This window comes from Moschus berezovskii, chromosome 15, assembly GCF_049115385.1.
Source record: "Moschus berezovskii isolate FMDL1 chromosome 15, NW_MosBer_1.0, whole genome shotgun sequence".
Taxonomy (NCBI): domain Eukaryota; kingdom Metazoa; phylum Chordata; class Mammalia; order Artiodactyla; family Moschidae; genus Moschus; species Moschus berezovskii.
Genome location: NC_142474.1, coordinates 67,721,340 through 67,741,786, shown reverse-complemented (window position 1 = coordinate 67,741,786; position 20,447 = coordinate 67,721,340). Strand labels below are relative to the sequence as shown.

Here is a 20,447-nt window from a genome sequence, read left to right as displayed (position 1 = left end):
ACGCCAGGCCTCCCTGTCCATCACCAACTCCCGGAGTTCACTCAAACTCATGTCCATCAAGTCGGTGATGCCATCCAGCCATCTCATTCTCTGTTGTCCCCTTCTCCTCCCGCCCCCAATCCTTCCCAGCATCAGAGTCTTTTCCAGTGAGTCAACTCGTCGCATGAGATGGCCAAAGTATTGGAGTTTCAGCTTCAGCATCAGTCCTTCCAATGAACACCCAGGATTGATCTCCTTTAGAATGGACTGGTTGGATCTCCTTGCAGTCCAAGGGACTCTCAAGAGTCTTCTCCAGCACCACAGTTCAAAAGCCTCAATTCTTCGGCCATCAGCTTTCTTCATAGTCCAACTCTCACATCCATACATGACCACTGGAAAAACCATAGCCTTGACTAGATGGACCTTGGTTGGCAAAGTAATGTCTCTGCTTTTTAATATACTATCTAGGTTGGTCATAAGTTTCCTTTCAAGGAGTAAGCATCTTTTAATTTCATGGCTGCCATCAGCATCCGCAGTGATTTTGGAACCCAAAAAATAAAGTCTGACACTGTTTCCACTGTTTCCCCATCTATTTCCCATGAAGTGATGGGACCAGATGCCATGATTTTTGTTTTCTGAATATTGAGCTTCAAGCCAACCTTTTCACTCTCCTAGAGGGGTGTAATGGGGAGGGAGGTGGTGGGAGGGAGGTTCAAGAGGGAGGGGCCATACACATACCTATGGTCAATTCAAGTCAATGTTTGGCAGAAACCATCACAATATTGTAAAGTAATTATCCTCTAATTAAAAATAAAAATTATAAAAAATTAATTCATTTAAAAGGCAAAAACTCAGGCAAATCTTATTTCTCCCTGAGGAAAGGCCTATGAATCTGTGTTTAAAGTTACATATAGTAAGTTTTATGCCACTATTAACAATTGTAATACATCAAAACATTGACAGAAGCCATAACAGTGGTATCTAAATCTTTAGGTCTATATATAGTGATAAAAACTGGAAAATAAAAAAATGCTATCAATCAGTACCAATAAATATGAATGACAAGGCTGGTTGTTTGGGTGCTGTTTAAACAGCTGGCATTAGGGCTCAGTTTGAGTTTGTAAAGGGTGTCCCTGGTGGCTCAAATGCTAAAGAATCCACCTGCAATGCAAGTGACCTGGGTTTGATCCCAGAGTGTGGAAGATCCCCTGGAAAAGGGAATGGCTCCCCACTCCAGTATTCTTGCCTGGAGAATTCCATGGACAGAGGAGCCTGGTGGGCTACAGTCCATGGGGTCACACAGAGTCAGACATGATTGATTGACTATCACTTAGAATATGGAAAACTCAACAGTGCTGATGTTTAAATCTGCTAAAAAGTAAGTTAGATGCAGAGAAACATCATTTAAAATGCTACATAAATTTTCATCATACACACATAATACAAAAATATTTTCCTTTAATAAAGATTTTCTCATCATGTTCCAGAGAAGGCAATGGCAAGCCACTCCAGTACTCTTGCCTAGAAAATCCCATGGATGGAGGAGCCTGGTAGGCTGCAGTCCGTGGGGTCGCTATGGGTCGGACACGACTTAGCGACTTCATTTTCACTTTTCACTTTCACACATTGGAGAAGGAAACGGCCACCCAGTCCAGTGTTCTTGCCTGGAGAACCCAAGGGACGGGGGAGCCTGGTGGGCTTCCGTCTATGGGGTCACACACAGTCAGACACGACTGAAGTGACTTAGCAGCAGCAGCAGCAGCATCATGCTTAATGGGAAATAACGAAATGTCATGGAAACAGTCCAGTAGGGAAACTTTTACTATTTATTTTTCTAAATCATGTGTTTTTCCTTCCAAATCTGTATATCTTGTTCTTCTGTTTACAAACTAGGTCATCAGACACATTTGACCCATCTGTACATCCTCGAGAAGACACTCTAAAGACATCAGATGCAAACTGAATATCAGCTGAAAGAAAAGGAAAGAATTATATTTTTTACCTAAAATACTTGGGCTAACTAAGATTAGTAAAAAAAACCAAAAAACAAAAAAACCCTGAGACCTTTCCTAGTATTCTGTAAAATGAAATATATCTACAGATGACACAACACAAAATACTAATCAAGATTACAATTTTATAATCTGCTCATGGTCGCACGTGGGGCTGAGTATCAGAGCTCCTGGTTTTCTCACTCTTCATTCATTCACTCAATCACTTTTTGCAAAGGTGCTGTGAGAAGCACTGGAATTACAAGATGAAGGTGACCCAGTCCACCCTGAAAATGCTATGCCCTAAACTGGAGAACAGACAAACAGGCAATTTCCACACAGAGTCACAAATACTAAGATATAAAACATGGCACAAGGAACACTCAGGAGGGGCAGCCAGCTTTGTGTCAATCCTGCCAGCTTTTTGGTGGAGGTGATATGTACGTAGCTGCCTGAAGGACAGGAAAAGTACAAGAGATAGAGGGAAGCACAAACAAAGACCAGCGGTGAGGAAGCGCCCCTGTGGGATCCTAGAGTCTGTCTGGTTAGACGCAGTGCTGAGGGGCAGAGTAAGGTGGTAAAGAGATAAGGCCGACTACTTTGGCAAGACCCAGATTGATGTGGGTGTTTGGAGCATTTCCTGAGGGTGAAAGATAAACTGGTGACATATTCAGTGACAGAGAAATTTTAAAGTCACCCACCAAGTGACAGCTACATAAACATGACTGCCTGAGTCTGGGTTTCCTAGCCTTAACCACTACCAGACACTTGAGAAGTTGATGAACTCCACGTTTTCCAAGAATAGTGTCAGGGTGTAGGAAGATAGCTCCACAGGGATGGAGGAAGTAGAAGGATACAGCTAGAAATAAAAAGAAATACATAGGCCTTCAGAGATTGCTCTTCAAGCTATGGGACATGATGAATATTTTTCACTATGACTGCTCATGCTTTCACATTTTTCATTAGCTATGTATAAAAAAATATTTAACATAGCATATGTTATCTAAACATTGGAAAGAGATGCTATTTACTGTTTACAGTGTATTTCAGAAATCAATGTCTAAATTTAATTCATACGTTTTGGCAACATACCTTCTCTTAGTTCTCTAGCTATCCTCCTGTCCAACTCCTGCCGCATCTGAAATAAGTCAAATATTTATCTTTAAGATAAACAAGTTATATTTTTATAACTTATTAAATGTGACTTTTAAATAATACTTTTAGAGACTAGACCTAACCTGAAGATTACTTCAGTAGAAAAAAAATCACATAAATAAAAGAAAATGATTCCTACTTATTCTGCTTATAGATAACAGAGAACATATATATGGAATTCTATTTAGATTAATCTGATAAAAAGTACAATAAATATAAGTCTATCAAGTACACATAATTTCAGAGAATTAGGGAATGACCCATAATCCTCGGAATGACCCACAAGATTATTATCTTCTCCCCTAAAAGTTCCTGGCCTAAATATGTACTTGCGAGACTTTATTTCAATTTCCAGGTGAGGATCCTGTTCAAATGGAGGAAGTAGTTGAATGTTATTAAGGAGAACACATCTGCGATTTTCTTTAAACTTTTCCATTTAACGAAAACACAGAAAAGTGAGAAAATTGTACACAAGAAAACAATGTACCAGCAAGATTTAATTCTAAAGGTGTTTAGGGAGAAGGTTTCTCTCATAACTGCTAGCTTCCGAACTATGTCCCCTAGAAGGGGAAGGTCCCACAGGGGTCACTTCAGGGTTGAGGAACAGAGAAGTCACAGCTGCAGGGGCTCTGGCCACTCTTTAGCTAAACAGTTCTATACTTGTCTCCATTTTATATAACACCGTTCCACACAGAACTTTTTTTTTAAAGAAATGTTGTTTTCTTTGAAGATAAAACAACATTTTGTAAGGTATGAGACTCACTGATTTACTCAGATCCTGATTCTACAAAAGAAGGAACAAAGCCAATGGCCTTCTTACTGAGTCCTATGCCAGCTACTTCCTCAGATTAAGAAAAAACACACAGATTTTTAACTATAACATAGACAAAATGAATATGTAAATCCTTCTTATATAATTAAACAATGCCTGTGGCATGACGTGACTTTCTAACTAAATTATGTGCTTTAAATGCAAAAATAAAAATAAATCAATATCAAACTCCTATTTGTAGCCATCGATATAGTTAATTTAGAAAGGATAAATATTTTTTAAAAACAGGACAGGGAACTTGAAGGAGAAAATCTTTATTTGACTCAAGCAGGCCAAAACTGAAGAGATTCGTCCTTAAAAGGATGTTCATTTCCTCCAGATAAAAACTGGTTAACTAAAATCGGTCAACAATGAATTATCCACATTTTGGGTTATTTAGAACAAAATTTAAAACGCACAACAGATCTCTCTTTACTGTCTACCATACTTCTATTCAAAGCTCTCATCATTAGTTAGTTTATACAAAAAGTATGAGTATAATCCCAACTATAATCTAAATCCGGTCAGAAATTACAGTTGAACTTCATTTCCTCAGCCTGAAGTTTCAAGGGGAGGACTTATACTCCTACCCTCCTCATGAGAAGTGAGATTTATCTAATGGGTGAGCTTGGACAAGGAACTAGGAAGTACTTGTTTGGTTCCAAATCTCTTCTTTGAAAAGATGTATGTGCCCACAGCACTGTGAACTTCGGTGTGCAGAAGGCAGCCTGCCCCTGGGATGGGGGTCAAGCATCTGCTTCCTCCTCTTAGGCCTGCGTGGGGAAGTGTCTGACTTGGGATGAAGTGATTGGAGGCCCACTGTGACTGCACAGCTAAAGCACGTCCTTCCAGTTTCACGGCTCTCAAGTACTAAGACCCAATGTAGCCACAATGCTGTCGAAGAAACTTTAGATTGCTCTTCTATGATGGCAAGAAGTCAAATGAGAAAACAGGTTGACACTGCATTTAACAAGGGCTACTTTTCTCTGCATCACCAACATCACTAAAACACTATCAAAACGATAAACCCTGTGCACTGACTGAAATGGATATTTTAACCACAATGAAAACTGATTGCAATTTAAAGACTCCCCATCATCGCTATCTTAGATACCATTCATCCAGGTGATGTCAAGATAGAGATAAAGTGAGCTTCATTTACAATTTTTAAATATTTGATCTAACTATAAGTTTATAAACATTCTACAACTGTTCAGCAAGATATTTTTTATAAATTTAAATCAAAATTCTAGAAGTAAAACAGCAATTAAAGACGTACTCTTGCACAAGAAAATAACAAAAAATGTTAACCTAAAACCAGAAATTAATCTTTTGATTTAGTATTACAAGTTTGTTTAATTCATAAAAAGGATTTATCTAGGATTCCTTCAAATAAAAAAAATCCATATGTGGTTAGTGTTTAGATGCCAGTGATTCACTTATGCTTGCGAGTAGATAAACTGTGGTGGGTGCAACAGAGCTCGGAAATGATTATGAACCACTGCCAAAGTGAAATCAATTAGAAAGTAAGTCAAACATCTTAAAGTATACTTTCAGTTAGTAGGCAATAAGATTTCATTTCTAAGGTAGAATTTCAATGCAGCTTTTCAAGAATTTTAAAACGTATCTCTTAAAAACGAGAGATCTAGGCCAAAAAAATCATTAAATGTCTCCTTGATTAGCACAGTTAATGACGGCTTTTACTTAGTGTGCATTAAGTCAAATAAGCGACTCAGAAGTTCACCAAATTAAAAACAAGGATCATTCATATCAGAAATCTGAAACCCAGTGGAAAAATGATAATAGAACTAACCTCGGTCAAGTAAGCCTCCACGCTATTATTTGAAGGGCATCGAATTGAAGTAGAAAACCCCATATTTGCTCTTGGATTATTGAAATTTCCAACACAAGGGGGCTCCAGGACTGGCCTCGTGCTAAGAGCTCTGAGTAATGATTTGTTCTGCTCTTTCTCCACCTGAAGTTTGGTGCTGATCTCTGCCAGCCTCTCATTAGTCCTGGGGAAGATGGAAAACACCAACTTCATTCATGTTTCCCTAAATTATCTGCATTTTTTAAGTTGCCATATAGTAAATGGAATTCCCATTAAACTGTTTGAACACTGAAAACACAGAGCGGACCTCCTGTAAACAGTGATAGCTGTAACCTTGTTCTAAAGAAGTACACGTGCGTCTGGGGCTCCTCAAGTAACAAGTCACAGTTGGGAGCGGAGAGAAAGGGCGCCAGAGAGGGAGGTGGCCTCACAGTGACACCTGCCGCCTCTGGGACACACCTGCCTCCAGGAAACAGTTCGGGATGAAGACACATGCCATCCCACAAAGCCACTTTCAGGCATTTGCTTTCAGCACCCTTGTATACACGTTTCACTCGTGACCTCGGACAAATTAAGCATTTGGCTCTGAGGTATCATTTAGAGCCACAACCTCAAGGGGAGGACGAGAAAGTCAAAGGATGAGGCTGAAAAGAGCTAAAACAGCCCCAAGAACAATTACAAGTATCCCCTGCTTTTCCAAAGTTCACTTTATGTTACTTCACTTCTACGAAGGGCCTATGTCAGTAACTGTTTGATGATCAAAAAAAAAAAAAGAAAGAAAGAAACCCGAAGACAATTCCTGGTCTCATTTAAAAAGCCAAAACTCTAAACAGTGTTCAGGGTACGTTTTACAGTGAGTGGCTTTGTGCTCCCCAAGCAGGGTGACCGGCCCCACCGAGCTCCTTCCCTGGGAGCCACAGCCCACGTCCCAGCGTCAAGTCTCCACAGCCCTGAACCCTCTCTGAGCACCTGTGCTTCCCGTGTGTACACTTACTTTAGGCATCAACTAGCAGAATGTGCCCTCAATTAATCCTTTGCTGTATGCTGTTTGGGTTTATGAAAGGCGTCCTAGGAATGTTCTGCTTTCAGCGGCGGGGAAACCTAGACTCGGCATTGCAGGTGCGATCTGCCCTTTCCATTCTCCACACACACCTTTAGTCAGGTCACCATATTATTTTTAGCCACTTTGTGATTTATCCTGCCTTTAACCCATGTGTTAATTTCCCCCTATTTAGTAAGTATGCCTTTACATAGTGTGGAAAAACTTGATATAGTACTAACAGTTTGTCTTCAGGCCCCCCCCAAGCAGTGACCATCTAGTTAGCTTTCACTTCCTACTAATCTCATGTACCCCACTCTGTAAAAATTAGGCTTTAGAGAGAAATTAATGAACTAAATTTAGTTTCTGTGATTCTGTGTTTTGACTTACTTGTCTAGTTTATCTTGCAATGATTTTCTAACTTCACATTCTACTAGGTAGAGTAGCTTATATTTTTCCACCTCTGCTTTATTAGAATCTTCTTCCAAAGTTTTCATTTTGGACAGTGCAGATTCTAAGTCTTTAATTCTGAGTTCCATCTGTGGAGATCCAGCTTGTGTCTAAGGCAAATTGAAAAAGATAGCATTTTAAAAATAATCATTAATCTGGAAAATTATACTTTTTCCCTTTAGTTTTGAGTCAGTGATTCAGAGAGTGATTTTAAAGGTGAAAAAAAATAAGAGCAGGAGTTTAAAACAATTATTGTCAATGTGAAGTGAATTGAATCTGAATTATAAAATTAAAGTGGAATCACTGTTATAGTAGTACCTATATAATCTGACAATTCAAAGAATAAGAGGATCAACTTAACACTGTAAACACTGAACAAGACAACTTAAGAATAATTCAAGAGGATGGTACCAGTTTTAAACCACACTATTGTCTTTTCTTCCTGATGGTCTTGTTTTATACCATTGGTCTTATAAGTAAAAGGATTCTCTAGTGAGAATCATTCTGATAGGACAATTTAGTGATAACTGTGATGGAAACTGAAATATTTAAAGGGAAAACAAGTGCTCCCCTTCCTTCCAGAAATCTAAAAAACTAACTGCTCTAAGGGAGGTAGAGGAAACACATAAACTGTATACATCAAAATGTAATGTACAGTGAAAGTGAATTCAAGCACATGACAGATCAACAAATTAACCTGCAAAAATGGGTTGACTTCTTTTAATTTCTCTACGAGATCCTGTCTCGCCCTTTCTTCAATATCCTGTTTATACTGCTCTACTTGACTGTGTTCTATCATATTCATTTCTATATGACTTTTGAGGGTCACTACTTCTTGCTCCAACTTCTTTTTATTCTTCTCTAGTTTTTCACATTTCTTTTGCATTAGTTTCATAATAACTCCTGTTGAAAAACTTGACTTTTGCATCCAGATGCAGACATTTTGAAGCTGCACTTTCCAGCTCTGCTGGAAGATCATCAGTCTTCAAGAATAAAATGATACCGTTCGCTAATGAAGAAAGTGGATTGAGCACAGCCGAACTCAAATCCAGGATCAAACAAATACGATGGCATCTGTATTGTAGAATGTAGGACCAGGGATTACTCAGAGAATCAAGAAAGAAGTTCAGACCACCAAGAATCACAAACTATATTCTTCACTGTCATCATCTTTGTCACGCAACAATTACACTTGATTTTACACTCTTTTATTGTTCTACAATAATATTTTTCTATCTTTCCTCATAAAATGACTACAAGTAGTAGTAGTCTCTTAGTAGACTGTCTTAGTAGAATGTCTCTTATTCCTTTCCCCATCTTAATGTCCCAGGATTTTAAAGAAGTTTGAGGGATACTGTATTGAGTTATCTAGGGCTAAGTTAATAAATGTCTCCCAAAAGAAGACTGTGAGAATAAGACTCTAATTAATAAATCTTATAAATATGGATTCTAATCCCATAAGCCTTTTTCTGAAGGACAAAGACTTTTTGCTAATTTGAATTGCAGTCAAAAGAGAAATTATTTGCAAAGGTAAAGAAATCCCATTTCCTAACAGTTTACAGAGATGATCCACACATTTTTCTGAACAGCAACAACAAAAAATGCCTCATTCTTGTAATCCTTTGTTACTGTCCATTTATGCAAGACAAGTGCTGTGCCATATCAATAAATATTTCCTGTTACATCAATGTATACTTAGCCAAGATTCCCCCTCATGGAAAAAATGGCAACAGTGTAAAATCAGGGGCTAAACTGTTCCTCAGAGACTAGGTAACAAGGGCTGATGTGAAAAGGCTCAGTGAGAGCTGGACAGTCAGGAAAGCTCCATGAAGGAGGAGAGACTGGGTGCCAGGCCTGAAATAATGAAGGACGCTAAAGCTGAAACTGCAATACTCTGGCCACCTCATGCGACGAGTTGACTCACTGGAAAAGACTCTGATGCTGGGAAAGGTTGGGGGCGGGAGGAGAAGGGGACGACAGAGAATGAGTTGTCTGGATGGCATCACCGACTCTGTGGACATGAGTTTGAGTGAACTCCGGGAGTTGGTGATGGACAGGGAGGCCTGGCGTGCTGTGATTCATGGGGTCGCGGAGAGTCGGACACGACTGAGCGACTGAACTGAACTGAACTGAACCCAAGAGGAAAAGAAACTATAAAGACAGAAAGGACAGTCTGAGCAAGGGCCAAGAAAAGGTGAAATCGGCCAACTAACTCTGCGGATAAGATCCAACCACAGGGAACTAAAAACATGTCCACACAGAATCATGTAAATCAGTGTTCACAACAGCATTATTAATGGCCCCAAAGTGGAAACAACCCAAAGCTCCATCAAGTGGTGAATGGCTAAATGGCTTAGCTTACTGCTGACAACCAACAGAAGTGGAAGAACTGATATGTGCCATCACATGGATGAACCGTGAAAACATGAAGTCACATGAGAAAAGCTAATCCCAAAGGAGCACACACTGCATGCTTCCATTTATATAAAATACCCAGAACAGGCTGTCTACAGAGACAGATATTAGACTGGGGGTTGCCTGGGGCTGAGGGACATGGGAGGCCACGGGTGGTGGCTAAGGGATGCAGGGTTTCTTTTAGGGGGTGATGAAAATGCTCTGAAATTGACTGCAGTCACAGGTTACACCTCTCTAGACTAAGAGATACTGAACTACACGTGTTGAGTGGGTGAATTCTAAGATACGTCAATTATATCTCAATTGCTTTTTTAAAAAAATCCAATGGCAGGATCCAGATAATCATCTTAATCCTCTAGTTAGGATGTATGTATTCTACACCATCTGAGCACCTCCATGCTTTCACAATATATTTAAAATGAAAAGGAAAGAAGGCAGTGCCTAAACTTAAACTGGTTTGTATAATACCCTTTCTGCACAAGTTATTCTGAAATCCATGAAATAAATATATACAGAACTCTACAGCCATTCACAAAAGGGAAGATGAGAAATGATAATTTTCTGAAAGTTCCATTAAACTAATATTATCCTCTGATTTTAATCTGGCTTGCCTCATCATGGTAATACAACTATCACTTTAAAAAGTATTGTTTCAAAGAAAAAAAAGGCTCTCAACTTGTGTGAACAATGAGGCACAATTCTCAACTTTCTTAAGGGTAAAAAATATAAGAAAAAAATAATATAATGCAAATGGCAGGATGAAAGTCAGAGTTTAAGAAACGAGTGCATTTAAGAAAAGTGTAGTAAGTTACTTGTAACAAAAATACAGAAGAAAGCTGACCATGAAAAGGAGTGTCCTAAAACACTTTATCCTACATATTAACCATCAACACGTTCAATTTCACACATACCTGACTTGGGAGTTGATGGAGCTGTAGTAGTTTCACATTGTTCTTTAAATCCTGTGCCTCAGCTTCTAAATGAGCGCAATACTGTGACGTGACTTTCAGTGACGCCTCCGACATAGACTGCTTTTTGAGGGTGTCATCCAGTTCTTGTTGAAGTTGTCTCACAACTGCCTAATAAGACACTCTGTCACTGAGTTTATCAAATCACTCTACTATTATGTTAATAGATAATATGTACTTTGAAAATTATCACCACAGACAGCAACTCACCTTCTTTTCCCTCCTCACTGAATCTGGTTACAGACACACAAGGGGCCACCCTCCAGCCTTCCTGATATTAAGTTACTCAGACAAAGGATGCGGCCCCGCTGTCCACACCCTGCCCCTCCCAATAAGTCTGCAGAGCTTCACCACCTCACGTTCAGGAAGAAATGAGTGTGTAGGTGGGAAAAGTGATGGAAAATTCCACTATATGGAAACATTTTCCCTCTTTTTTTTAATTAGAAGCTTTGATTAACTCAGAGATCTTCACATATTCCAACCAGTGCTCAGATCTTTTGAATAGATTCCTACCTCAGCAGAAAAATGAGGCTACTCCCTTGATGCTTATCTATTTTATATCTGCTGCTGCTGCTAAGTCACTTCAGTCGTGTCCAACTCTGTGTGACCCCATAGACGTCAGCCCACCAGGCTCTCCCGCCCCTGGGATTCTCCAGGCAAGAACACTGGAGTGGGTTGCCATTTCCTTCTCCAATGCATGAAGGTGAAAAGTGAAAGTGAAGTCGCTCAGTCACGTCTGACTCTTAGTGACCCCATGGAACACAGCCTACAGGCTCCTCTGTTCATGGGATTTTCCAGGCAAGAGTACTAGAGTGGGGTGCCATTGCCTTCTCCTAGTAGTGTGTCTTTGTTAATCCCAAGCTTCTAATTTATCCCTCCTCCCCACCTTTGCCCTTGGCTAACCGTAAGCACCTACTGGAGAGCACAGGGAACTGTACTCAATATTCTGTAGTCACCTACCTGGGAAAAGGAACTGAAAAAGAATGGATATATGGGTACATAGGAGCTATTCCACGTTCAAGGTCAGGAGGGGCAGCCATGAGGAGATACCCCTCATCCAAGGTAAGGTGCAGCGGCTGCGCTTTGCTGGAGCAGCCGTGAAGAGATACCCCACGACCAAGATAAGAGAAACCCAAATAAGACGGTAGGTATTGCAAGAGGGCATCAGAGGGCAGACACACTGAAATCATAATCACAGGAAACTAGTCGATCTGATCACATGGAACACAGACTTGTCTAACTCAATGAAACTAAGCCATGCCTTGTGGGGCCACCCGAGATGGGCGGGTCATGGTGGAGAGGTCTGACAGATTGTGGTCCACTGGAGAAGGGAATGGCAAACCACTTCAGTATTCTTGCCTTAAGAACCCCATGAACAGTATGAAAAGGCAAAATGATAGGATACTGAATGAGGAATTCCCCAGGTCGGTAGGTGCCCAGGATGCTACTGGAGATCAGTGGAGAAATTACTCCAGAAAGAATGAAAGGATGGAGCCAAAGCAAAAATAATACCCAGTTGTGGATGTGACTGGTGATAGAAGCAATGTCCGATGCTGTAAAGAGCAATATTGCATAGGAACCTGGAATGTTAGGTCCATGAATAAAGGCAAATTGGAAGTGGTCAAACAGGAGATGGCAAGAGTGAACATAGACATTCTAGGAATCAGTGAACTAAAATGAACTGGAATGGGCGAATTTAACTCAGATGACCATTATATCTACTACCGTGGGCAGGAATCCCTTAGAAGAAATGCAGTAGCCATCATGGTCAACAAAAGAGTCTGAAATGCAGTACTTGGATGCAATCTCAAAAACAACAGAATGATCTCTGTTCGTTTCCAAGGCAAACCATTCAATATTACAGTAATCCAAGCCTATGCCCCAACCAGTAACACTGAAGAAGCTGAAGTTGAATGGTTCTATGAAGACCTACAAGACCTTTTAGAACTAACACCAAAAAAAGATGTCCTTTTCATTATAGGGGACTGGAATGCAAAAGTAGGAAGTCAAGAAACACCTGGAGTAACAGGCAAATTTGGCCTTGGAGCACGGAATGAAGCAGGGCAAAGGCTAATAGAGTTTTGCCAAGAGAACACACTGGTCATAGCAAACAACCTCTTTCAACAACACAAGAGAAGACTACACCTGGATATCACCAGATGGTCAACACCGAAATCAGACTGATTATATTCTTTGCAGCCAAAGATGGAGAAACTTTATACAGTTAGCAAAAACAAGACCGGGAGCTGACTGTGGCTCAGATCATGAACTCCTTATTGCCAAATTTAGACTTAAAGTGAAGAAAGTAGGGAAAACCACTAGACAATTCAGATAAGACCTAGATCAAATCCCTTATGATTATACAGTGGAAGGGAGAAATAGATTTAAGGGACTAGATCTGATAGAGTGCCTGATGAACTAAGGACGGAGGTTCGTGACATTGTACAGGAGACAGGGACCAAGACCATCCACATGGAAAAGAAATGCAAAAGGGCAAAATGACTGTCTGAGGAGGCCTTACAAGTAGCTGTGAAAGGAAGAGAAGCAAAAAGCAAAGGAGAACAGGAAAGATATAGGCATCTGAATGCAGAGTTCCAAAGAATAGCAAGGAGAGATAAGAAAGCCTTCCTCAGCGATCAATGCAAAGAAATAGAGGAAAACAACAGAATAGGAAAGACTAGAGATCTCTTCAAGAAAATTAGAGATTCTAAGGGAACATTTGGTATGGGCTCAATAAAGGATAGAAATGGTATGGACCTAACAGAAGCAGAAGATATTAAGAAGAGGTGGCAAGAATACACAGAAGAACTGTACAAAAAAGATCTTCACGACCAAGATAGTCACGATGGTGTGATCACTCACCTAGAGCCAGACATCTTGGAATGTGAAGTCAAGTGGGCCTTAGAGAGCATCACTATGAACAAAGCTAGTGGAGGTGATGGAATTCCAGTTGAGCTATTTCAAATCCTGAAAGATGATGCTGTGAAAGTGCTGCATTCAATATGCCAGCAAATTTGGAAAACTCAGCAGTGGCCACAGGACTGGAAAGGTCAGTTTTCATTCCAATCCCAAAGAAAGGCAATGCCAAAGAATGCTCAAACTACTGCACAATTGCACTCATCTCACATGCTAGTAAAGTCATGCTCAAAATTCTCCAAGCCAGCCTTCAGCAATACGTGAACCATGAACTTCCAGATGTTCAAGCTGGTTTTAGAAAAGGCAGAGGAACCAAATATCAAATTGCTAACATCCGCTGGATCATGGAAAAATCAAGAGAGTTCCAGAAAAACATCTATTTCTGCTTCATTGACTATGCCAAAGCCTTTGACTGTGTGGATCACAATAAACTGGAAAATTCTGAAAGAGATGGGAATACCAGACCACCTGACCTGTCTCTTGAGAAACCTGTATGCAGGTCAGGAAGCAACAGTTAGAACTGGACATGGAACAACAGAGTGGTTCCAAATAGGAAAAGGAGTTCGTCAAGGCTGTATATTGTCACCCTGCTTATTTAACTTATATGCAGAGTACATCATGAGGAACGCTGGGCTGGAAGAAGCACAAGCTGGAATCAAAATCGCCAGGAGAAATATTAATAACCTCAGATATGCAGATGACACCACCCTTATGGCAGAAAGTGAAGAGGAACTCAAAAGCCTATTGATGAAAGTGAAAGAGGAGAGTGAAAGGTTGGCTTGAAGCTCAACATTCAGAGAACTAAGATCATGGCATCTGGTCCCATCACTTCATGGCAAATAGATGGAAAAACAGTGAAACAGTGTTATACTTTATTTTTTGGGGCTCCAAAATCACTGTGGATGCTGATTGCAGCCATGAAATTAAAAGATGCTTGCTCCTTGGGAGGAAAGTTATGACCAACCTAGATAGCATATTAAAGAGCAGAGACATTACTTTGCCAACAAAGTTCCATCTAATCAAGGCTATGATTTTTCCAGTGGTCATGTATGGATTTGAGAGTTGGACTGTGAAGAAAGCTGATCACCGAAGAATTGATGCTTTTGAACTGTGGTGCTGGAGAAGACTCTTGAGAGTCCCTTGGACTGCAAGGAGATCCAACCAGTCCATTCTAAAGGAGATCAGTCCTGGGTGTTCATTGGAAGGACTGATGCTGAAGCTGAAACTGCAATACTTTGGCCACTTCATGCGACGAGTTGACTCACTGGAAAAGAGTCTGATGCTGGAAGGGATCGGGGGCAGGAGGAGAAGGGGACGACAGAGAATGAGATGGCTGGATGGCATCACCGACTCGATGGATATGGGTTTGAGTGAACTCCGGGAGTTGGTGATGGACAGGGAGGCCTGGCGTGCTGTGATTCACGGGGTCGCAAAGAGTCGGACACGACTGAGCGACTGAACTGAACTGATAACTGAATCAATTTCCTGTACATCTGAAACTAACACAAAATTGTAAATCAACTATATTTCAATATAAAAGAACAATGAAATTTAAAAACTGAGGTTGCTCCCATGGCCTTCAGGAAGCCTTGATAACCTGGCCTCCACCTGCCTCCAGACCGCAGCCCCTACAACCCTCTCCCTGGCTCACTCTATTCCTGCTGTTCATGAATCCTGCCATCCTTCATTTTTAGTGGACAAACTTGTATTCAAATGATAGTAATTGATCCTTAAAATGAGAATTATGAGCAAATTGTTTGTAAAAATGTTCAAAGTAAATCATAAATAGCAGTGGGAAGATTAAATCAAGAATAGTTTTGCTAAAGCTCACCACCTGAGTCCCAAATTATGATTTAATGATAAGTAGATGCATTTGCAACCCACTCCAGTGTTCTTGCCTGGAGAATCCCAGGGACGGGGGAGCCTGGTGGGCTGCCGTCTATGGGGTCACAGAGTCAGACACGACTGAAGCAACTTAGCAGCAGCAGCAGATGCATTTGAAGAGTTGAGAGGCTTTAAGAATGAATGATTCAAGGCTAAATTGTTTCCCATATTAACTCAAATTGACATGAATAAAAATAAAATTGTACCAACAAATATAACAAAAAGCTATGAGAAGCTACTGAAGCCGAAGTACGATACATAAAATATGGCCTCTGGGAAACCTGGAATTGACTGTCAAGGTAATCCATACAACTGAAGCTTAATTTCGAAATATTCATTTCAGTTTTGAGCATTTCATTTATCTGCTTCATCATGATACTGATGTGGTAATATAGAGATTAAAATTATTACCTTAATAGTAAAAGAGTAAATTACTAATACCTGTCTGTATTAACAATTTAGAACTGAATCTCTTAACATTTCATAAAGGACACGATGTCCCTACCCAAAGTAAAGCATTTCTTCTGTCTAATTTTTATTTGCTGGATACAAGGTGTGCTTTAAGGCTGATTTAGAGACCACAGATTCATGGCCTATGTATTTTTTATATTCAACTAGATTCAACATTTAGCCAGAATCAAGAATCACTTTGAACTTTCTTTCAGGAAGTCTGAGAATTTCTCCTTCTGGATACTCACTTCTCTTTCTGCTTTCTCATTTTCGTACTGATACAGTCTCTCTTTTAAATGATTCCATTCCTTGATTAACTCCTTGTTTCTTTCCTCCAGCATCAGACCTCGTTTCTCATTTTCAGGCTGAAATTTTCTGACGATCTGCTGAAACTGGTCTTGGATGCTGATGACCGTCTTCTCTTCTCTGTCGGCTCTGTTTCGTGCATCGTCCAGTTGCTGTCGGAGCAACGTGTTTTCACTCTGGAGTTGAGATAATCTCTCCTCTAAGGATTTCTGCTTTCCAAGGTATGTATTCACTTTGCCTTGTTCATTCTGATACATGTGTTCAATTTCCTGCTTTTGACACTCTGCTTGGCTTAGGTCTCTCTGGACACGTTCTAACATCAAAGTCTTTTCTCTAAGATCATCTGTCGTGTGATGCAGCTTGATTTTCAGCTTATTGAACTTACTTTCCGCTGAAGATAGTTGCTGGGAAAGCATCTCGTAGCTATCTTTTAGATTAGCCATATCGGACTTCAATTTGTCCAGCAAGCGTAACGACTTGTCTCTTGCTCTCTGGAAGGCAAGTTCCGGGTCTCTTTTTGACGTCTGGCCTTGATCGTGACCGTGTAAGGCAGCAGCCAGTCTAGAACGGGAGGATTCCACTTCGGTTTCCAGCCTTTGTTCGCCCTCTTTCTCCTCCTCCAGCTGAGCGTTCAGCACTGGGCTCTCGGCTCTCAGAGCGTGCAGCCGGGCTGGACTCTGGGCCAGAGTCTCTGCTGACGTTCCCTCGCTCGGTTTTATTGCCGTTTGAAGGTCGTCATTCTTTCCTTTGAGAATTTCAACGTCCTCAAAATACTCCTCTTCCTTTTCCCGGTGATTTTGATTTTTCAGTGCGTCTCTTTCCAGTCTCAGCATAGCAATTTCATTCTGCAGCATGTGGTTTTCACGCAACAGATCTTTTGCTTCTTCACAACTATCAGAAACCTAAGTGAAACAAAGGAGATTTTTAGCTAGTACTCAATAAAGTGACATTTCATGATTTCCTCTGATATGAGAGACTAACTTGTATGTTTATACAATGAAAAGACTGCATCATGTGTGTCTCCAACAGGAAAAAATATGGTTCAATGTAATCCTCAGACTTTATACAAGCAGAAATTCCCAAAGGTTTAAAAATTTAATGGAAGACAATGAATCCACGAAAGTCAAAAAGAAATCCCAAGAGACTTTCCAAGAAGCTCAGAACTGGAAAGGCTTCTCTGAACTACAACAAACCCAGAAGACTTAAAATAAGATTCATAGATCTGACTACACTTAAAAATTGCATCTGAAGTGGAATATTTATATAATGGAAAACTAGTAAGCCATAAAAAGAATGAAGTAATGCTATTTGCAGCAACAGGGATGGTCCTAGACGTTATCATCCTAAGTGATGTAAGTCAGACAAGTATTATGTCATACTGCTTATATGTGGAGTCTAAAGTGAATTTATTCACACAATAGAAAGAGACTCATAGACACAGAAGACACACTTATGGTGATCACAGGGGAAAGCAGAGTAGGGGGAGGGATAAATTAGGATGTTGGGATTAACATATACACACCAGTATATATAAAATAACCAACAGAGATCTACTGTACAACATAAGGAACTACACTTCATATTCTGCAAGAAGAATCTGAAAAGGAATATGTGTGTGTGTGTGTGTGTGTGACTGAGTGTGTATGTGGATTAGTCACTCAGTCATGTCCGACTCTTTGCGACCCCATAGACTATAGCCTGCCAGGCTCCTCTGTCCATGGAATTTCCCAGGCAAGAATACTGGAGTGGGTAGCCATTTCCTTCTCCTGGCTGCTGTTACTGCTGCTGCTGAGTCGCTTCAGTCATGTCCAACTCTGTGCGACCCCACAGACGATAACCCACCAGGCTCCTCTGTCCCTGGGATTCTCCAGGCAAGAACACTGGAGTGGGTTGGAATTTCCTTCTCTAATGCATGAAAGTGAAAAGTGAAAGTGAAGTAGCTCAGTTATGTCTGACTCTTAGCGACCCCACGAACTGCAGCCTACCAGGCTCCTCTGTCCATGGGATTTTCCAGGCAAGAGTACTGGAGTGGGGTGCCATTGCCTTCTCCACCTTCTCCAGGGGATCTTCCCAACCCAAGGATTGAACCCAGGTCTCCTGCATTGCAGGCAGATTCTTTACAGTCTGAGCTGGCAGGGAAGCCCTATTTGTATAATATACACACACATATTTATCTGAATCACTGCGCTGCACACCTGAAACTAACAGAATACTGTTAATCAGCTATCATTCAATAAACAGCACCACTGGCTAGGTTTATAAACACTACATCCGACACCTCCTATACAGCTACTTCACAGTAAGAGCCTGAACTCTGTATAAATAGACTAAATTTCTGTACAAAAAGTTTTTCCTTGAGAATATGCTACCTTCTAACATTTAATAGGCAATTACAAGAATTACACCTACTGACAACTATAATAAACACTTCTACAAACATCAATTAACTCATTAGCTATACTGATTCTGGAAAGGAAAAAGTTACAAATATGAGTAAGCTGCAGCCTTTTCGCCAGGTCTTTGGACTCTACTAGTCCTCTTACATCAAACCACGTCTCTAGTACAAACATATCAATACAAAATACGCTTCCTATTTCATTCATGGTACAGACACTAACGGTAAATAAGGAAAAGTTTAGAGAGCTCTTAGAAAACTATGAGATTATTTGCTGCTGCAATAACTTTTGTTATCTCTCCGTAATGTTTAAGATAGTGAGATGCGGGAAGTACAATGAAAAACACAATAATTATCACTAATATATATTATGCCGAATCGATCATTGTTTTCAAAAGTTCCTTGTACTGAAACAGGACACTCACAGAGCAGAGCACTCATTTTCTCACAAGTAGAAGAATGACATCCAAAATGTGGTCTCTGAACTGCCTACAGTTTCCTCCTTACCATCAGGGGAAGTGATAAACTAACCTAATGATCTTTCGAGGAAGTGAAATCATTACCAAAACCCAGAATATCTATTAGTAGTAGCAAGAGTTTTTTTCCCCCCCTTGGTGTGGGAGGGGGGCACTTTATAAGTTTATTCTAAAGAAACAACTTTTTAAAGTGTTCAAAAGTGTTTCTACAACTGATGTTGCAGTTTTTACAAAATGAAAACCTGTAAATGATGTGAAAAGGTCGTTGATAGGGTATTGGTTAAAGAAATGACAGTGGCGCCAAGAACGGACTCTGATTTAGACACTGAAGATGATGATGTGCATGGAGTGACCAACACGCTCACTCCAGAGCAGAGGGACGTGGTCGGGTAACACAGTCGATGGGGGAGCACACACGGTCTTCCCAGCCTAAACCATAATCAGGGTCCCGGCTCCTTCGAGACAGTCGCAAAAGATTTGAGATCAATTCCTAAGGAAAATATTCAAGGCCTCTTCTTGGATGAGGCCATCGCATGTCACTACCTGACTGCTCTAGACAAATGGATTTGAATGACAAATACTACTTTCCTGAGCTCTTCCCAAGAGCTTTTTGTTGTGGGACATCTGCTGCTAGGACCTCGGGGATGGGACCCAGTTCGTGTTTGAGAGGGACATCGGGTGTGGGAGCAAATTTCTCTGCTCTGAGATGCCACTTGAGAACTCTGCAGAATGAAGGACAACCAGCTTCAAGAGTGTCTGGTTTCTACCAACTGCTGGAAAAAAATTCCATGGGGAGCACTCCTCCACTTCTAGAGGACGCCAGTTAACACCGGTCCTTGAGGACTCTACTGTGGGGGAGAACCCAGCTGGGAAAGCTGGAGCCAGCTCTGAGCTGTTCACCGGGAAGGTGAACTGGAGGGCTGAACAGCACAGAGTGAGGGGGTCCATGACCCTCAGCCACCTGCCAGATTGAAGGCCAGACTCAACTTGATGTAAAATCAGGCACGATGGTCCCTCCCAGTGCCCCTTCTCTTCTAGACCTATATACTCATGAATGGTCCCTCAAGGCAGAAGGATGAGCGGAGAGCTTAGCCTCCAGTTTCTACAACAATCTCAACCCTGTGGCTTCTCAGTAACTATTGTGTGAGCTATTGACGTGACCTCTTCCTCCCTCTGATCGAAAATCTGCACCCAGCATTTCAGGATTATAGAATTCTTATTTACGGCCTTGTTACTTGGGGAATTTTGAATTTCTTTGCTTCTGTTTTTAAGAAGTAACCTAAAATTTCCTAAAACACTGAATAAATGGCACAACGCTAAATAAAATGGTACATTTCCAAAAAAAAGGGCACATTATAAATAATATTGATAAAAGAGTGTT

At 40.7% G+C, this 20,447-nt stretch overlaps 1 protein-coding gene across 1 annotated transcript in view; it reads right to left on the bottom strand.

Annotated features, from left to right (window-relative positions):
* Positions 1-1,068: 1,068 nt before the first annotated feature.
* Positions 1,069-20,447, bottom strand: part of LOC129556177 (ankyrin repeat domain-containing protein 26-like) — a 59,296-nt gene continuing 39,917 nt past the window's right edge. The window contains exons 20-25 of the mRNA XM_088844182.1: positions 16,138-17,097; positions 10,583-10,750; positions 7,197-7,366; positions 5,750-5,951; positions 3,063-3,108; positions 1,069-1,949 (exon numbers count right to left, since the gene is read on the bottom strand). Coding sequence (XP_088700308.1) covers positions 1,819-1,949; positions 3,063-3,108; positions 5,750-5,951; positions 7,197-7,366; positions 10,583-10,750; positions 16,138-17,097 — 1,677 coding nt within the window. The 3' untranslated portion in view covers positions 1,069-1,818. The remainder of the gene's footprint in view (positions 1,950-3,062; positions 3,109-5,749; positions 5,952-7,196; positions 7,367-10,582; positions 10,751-16,137; positions 17,098-20,447) is intronic.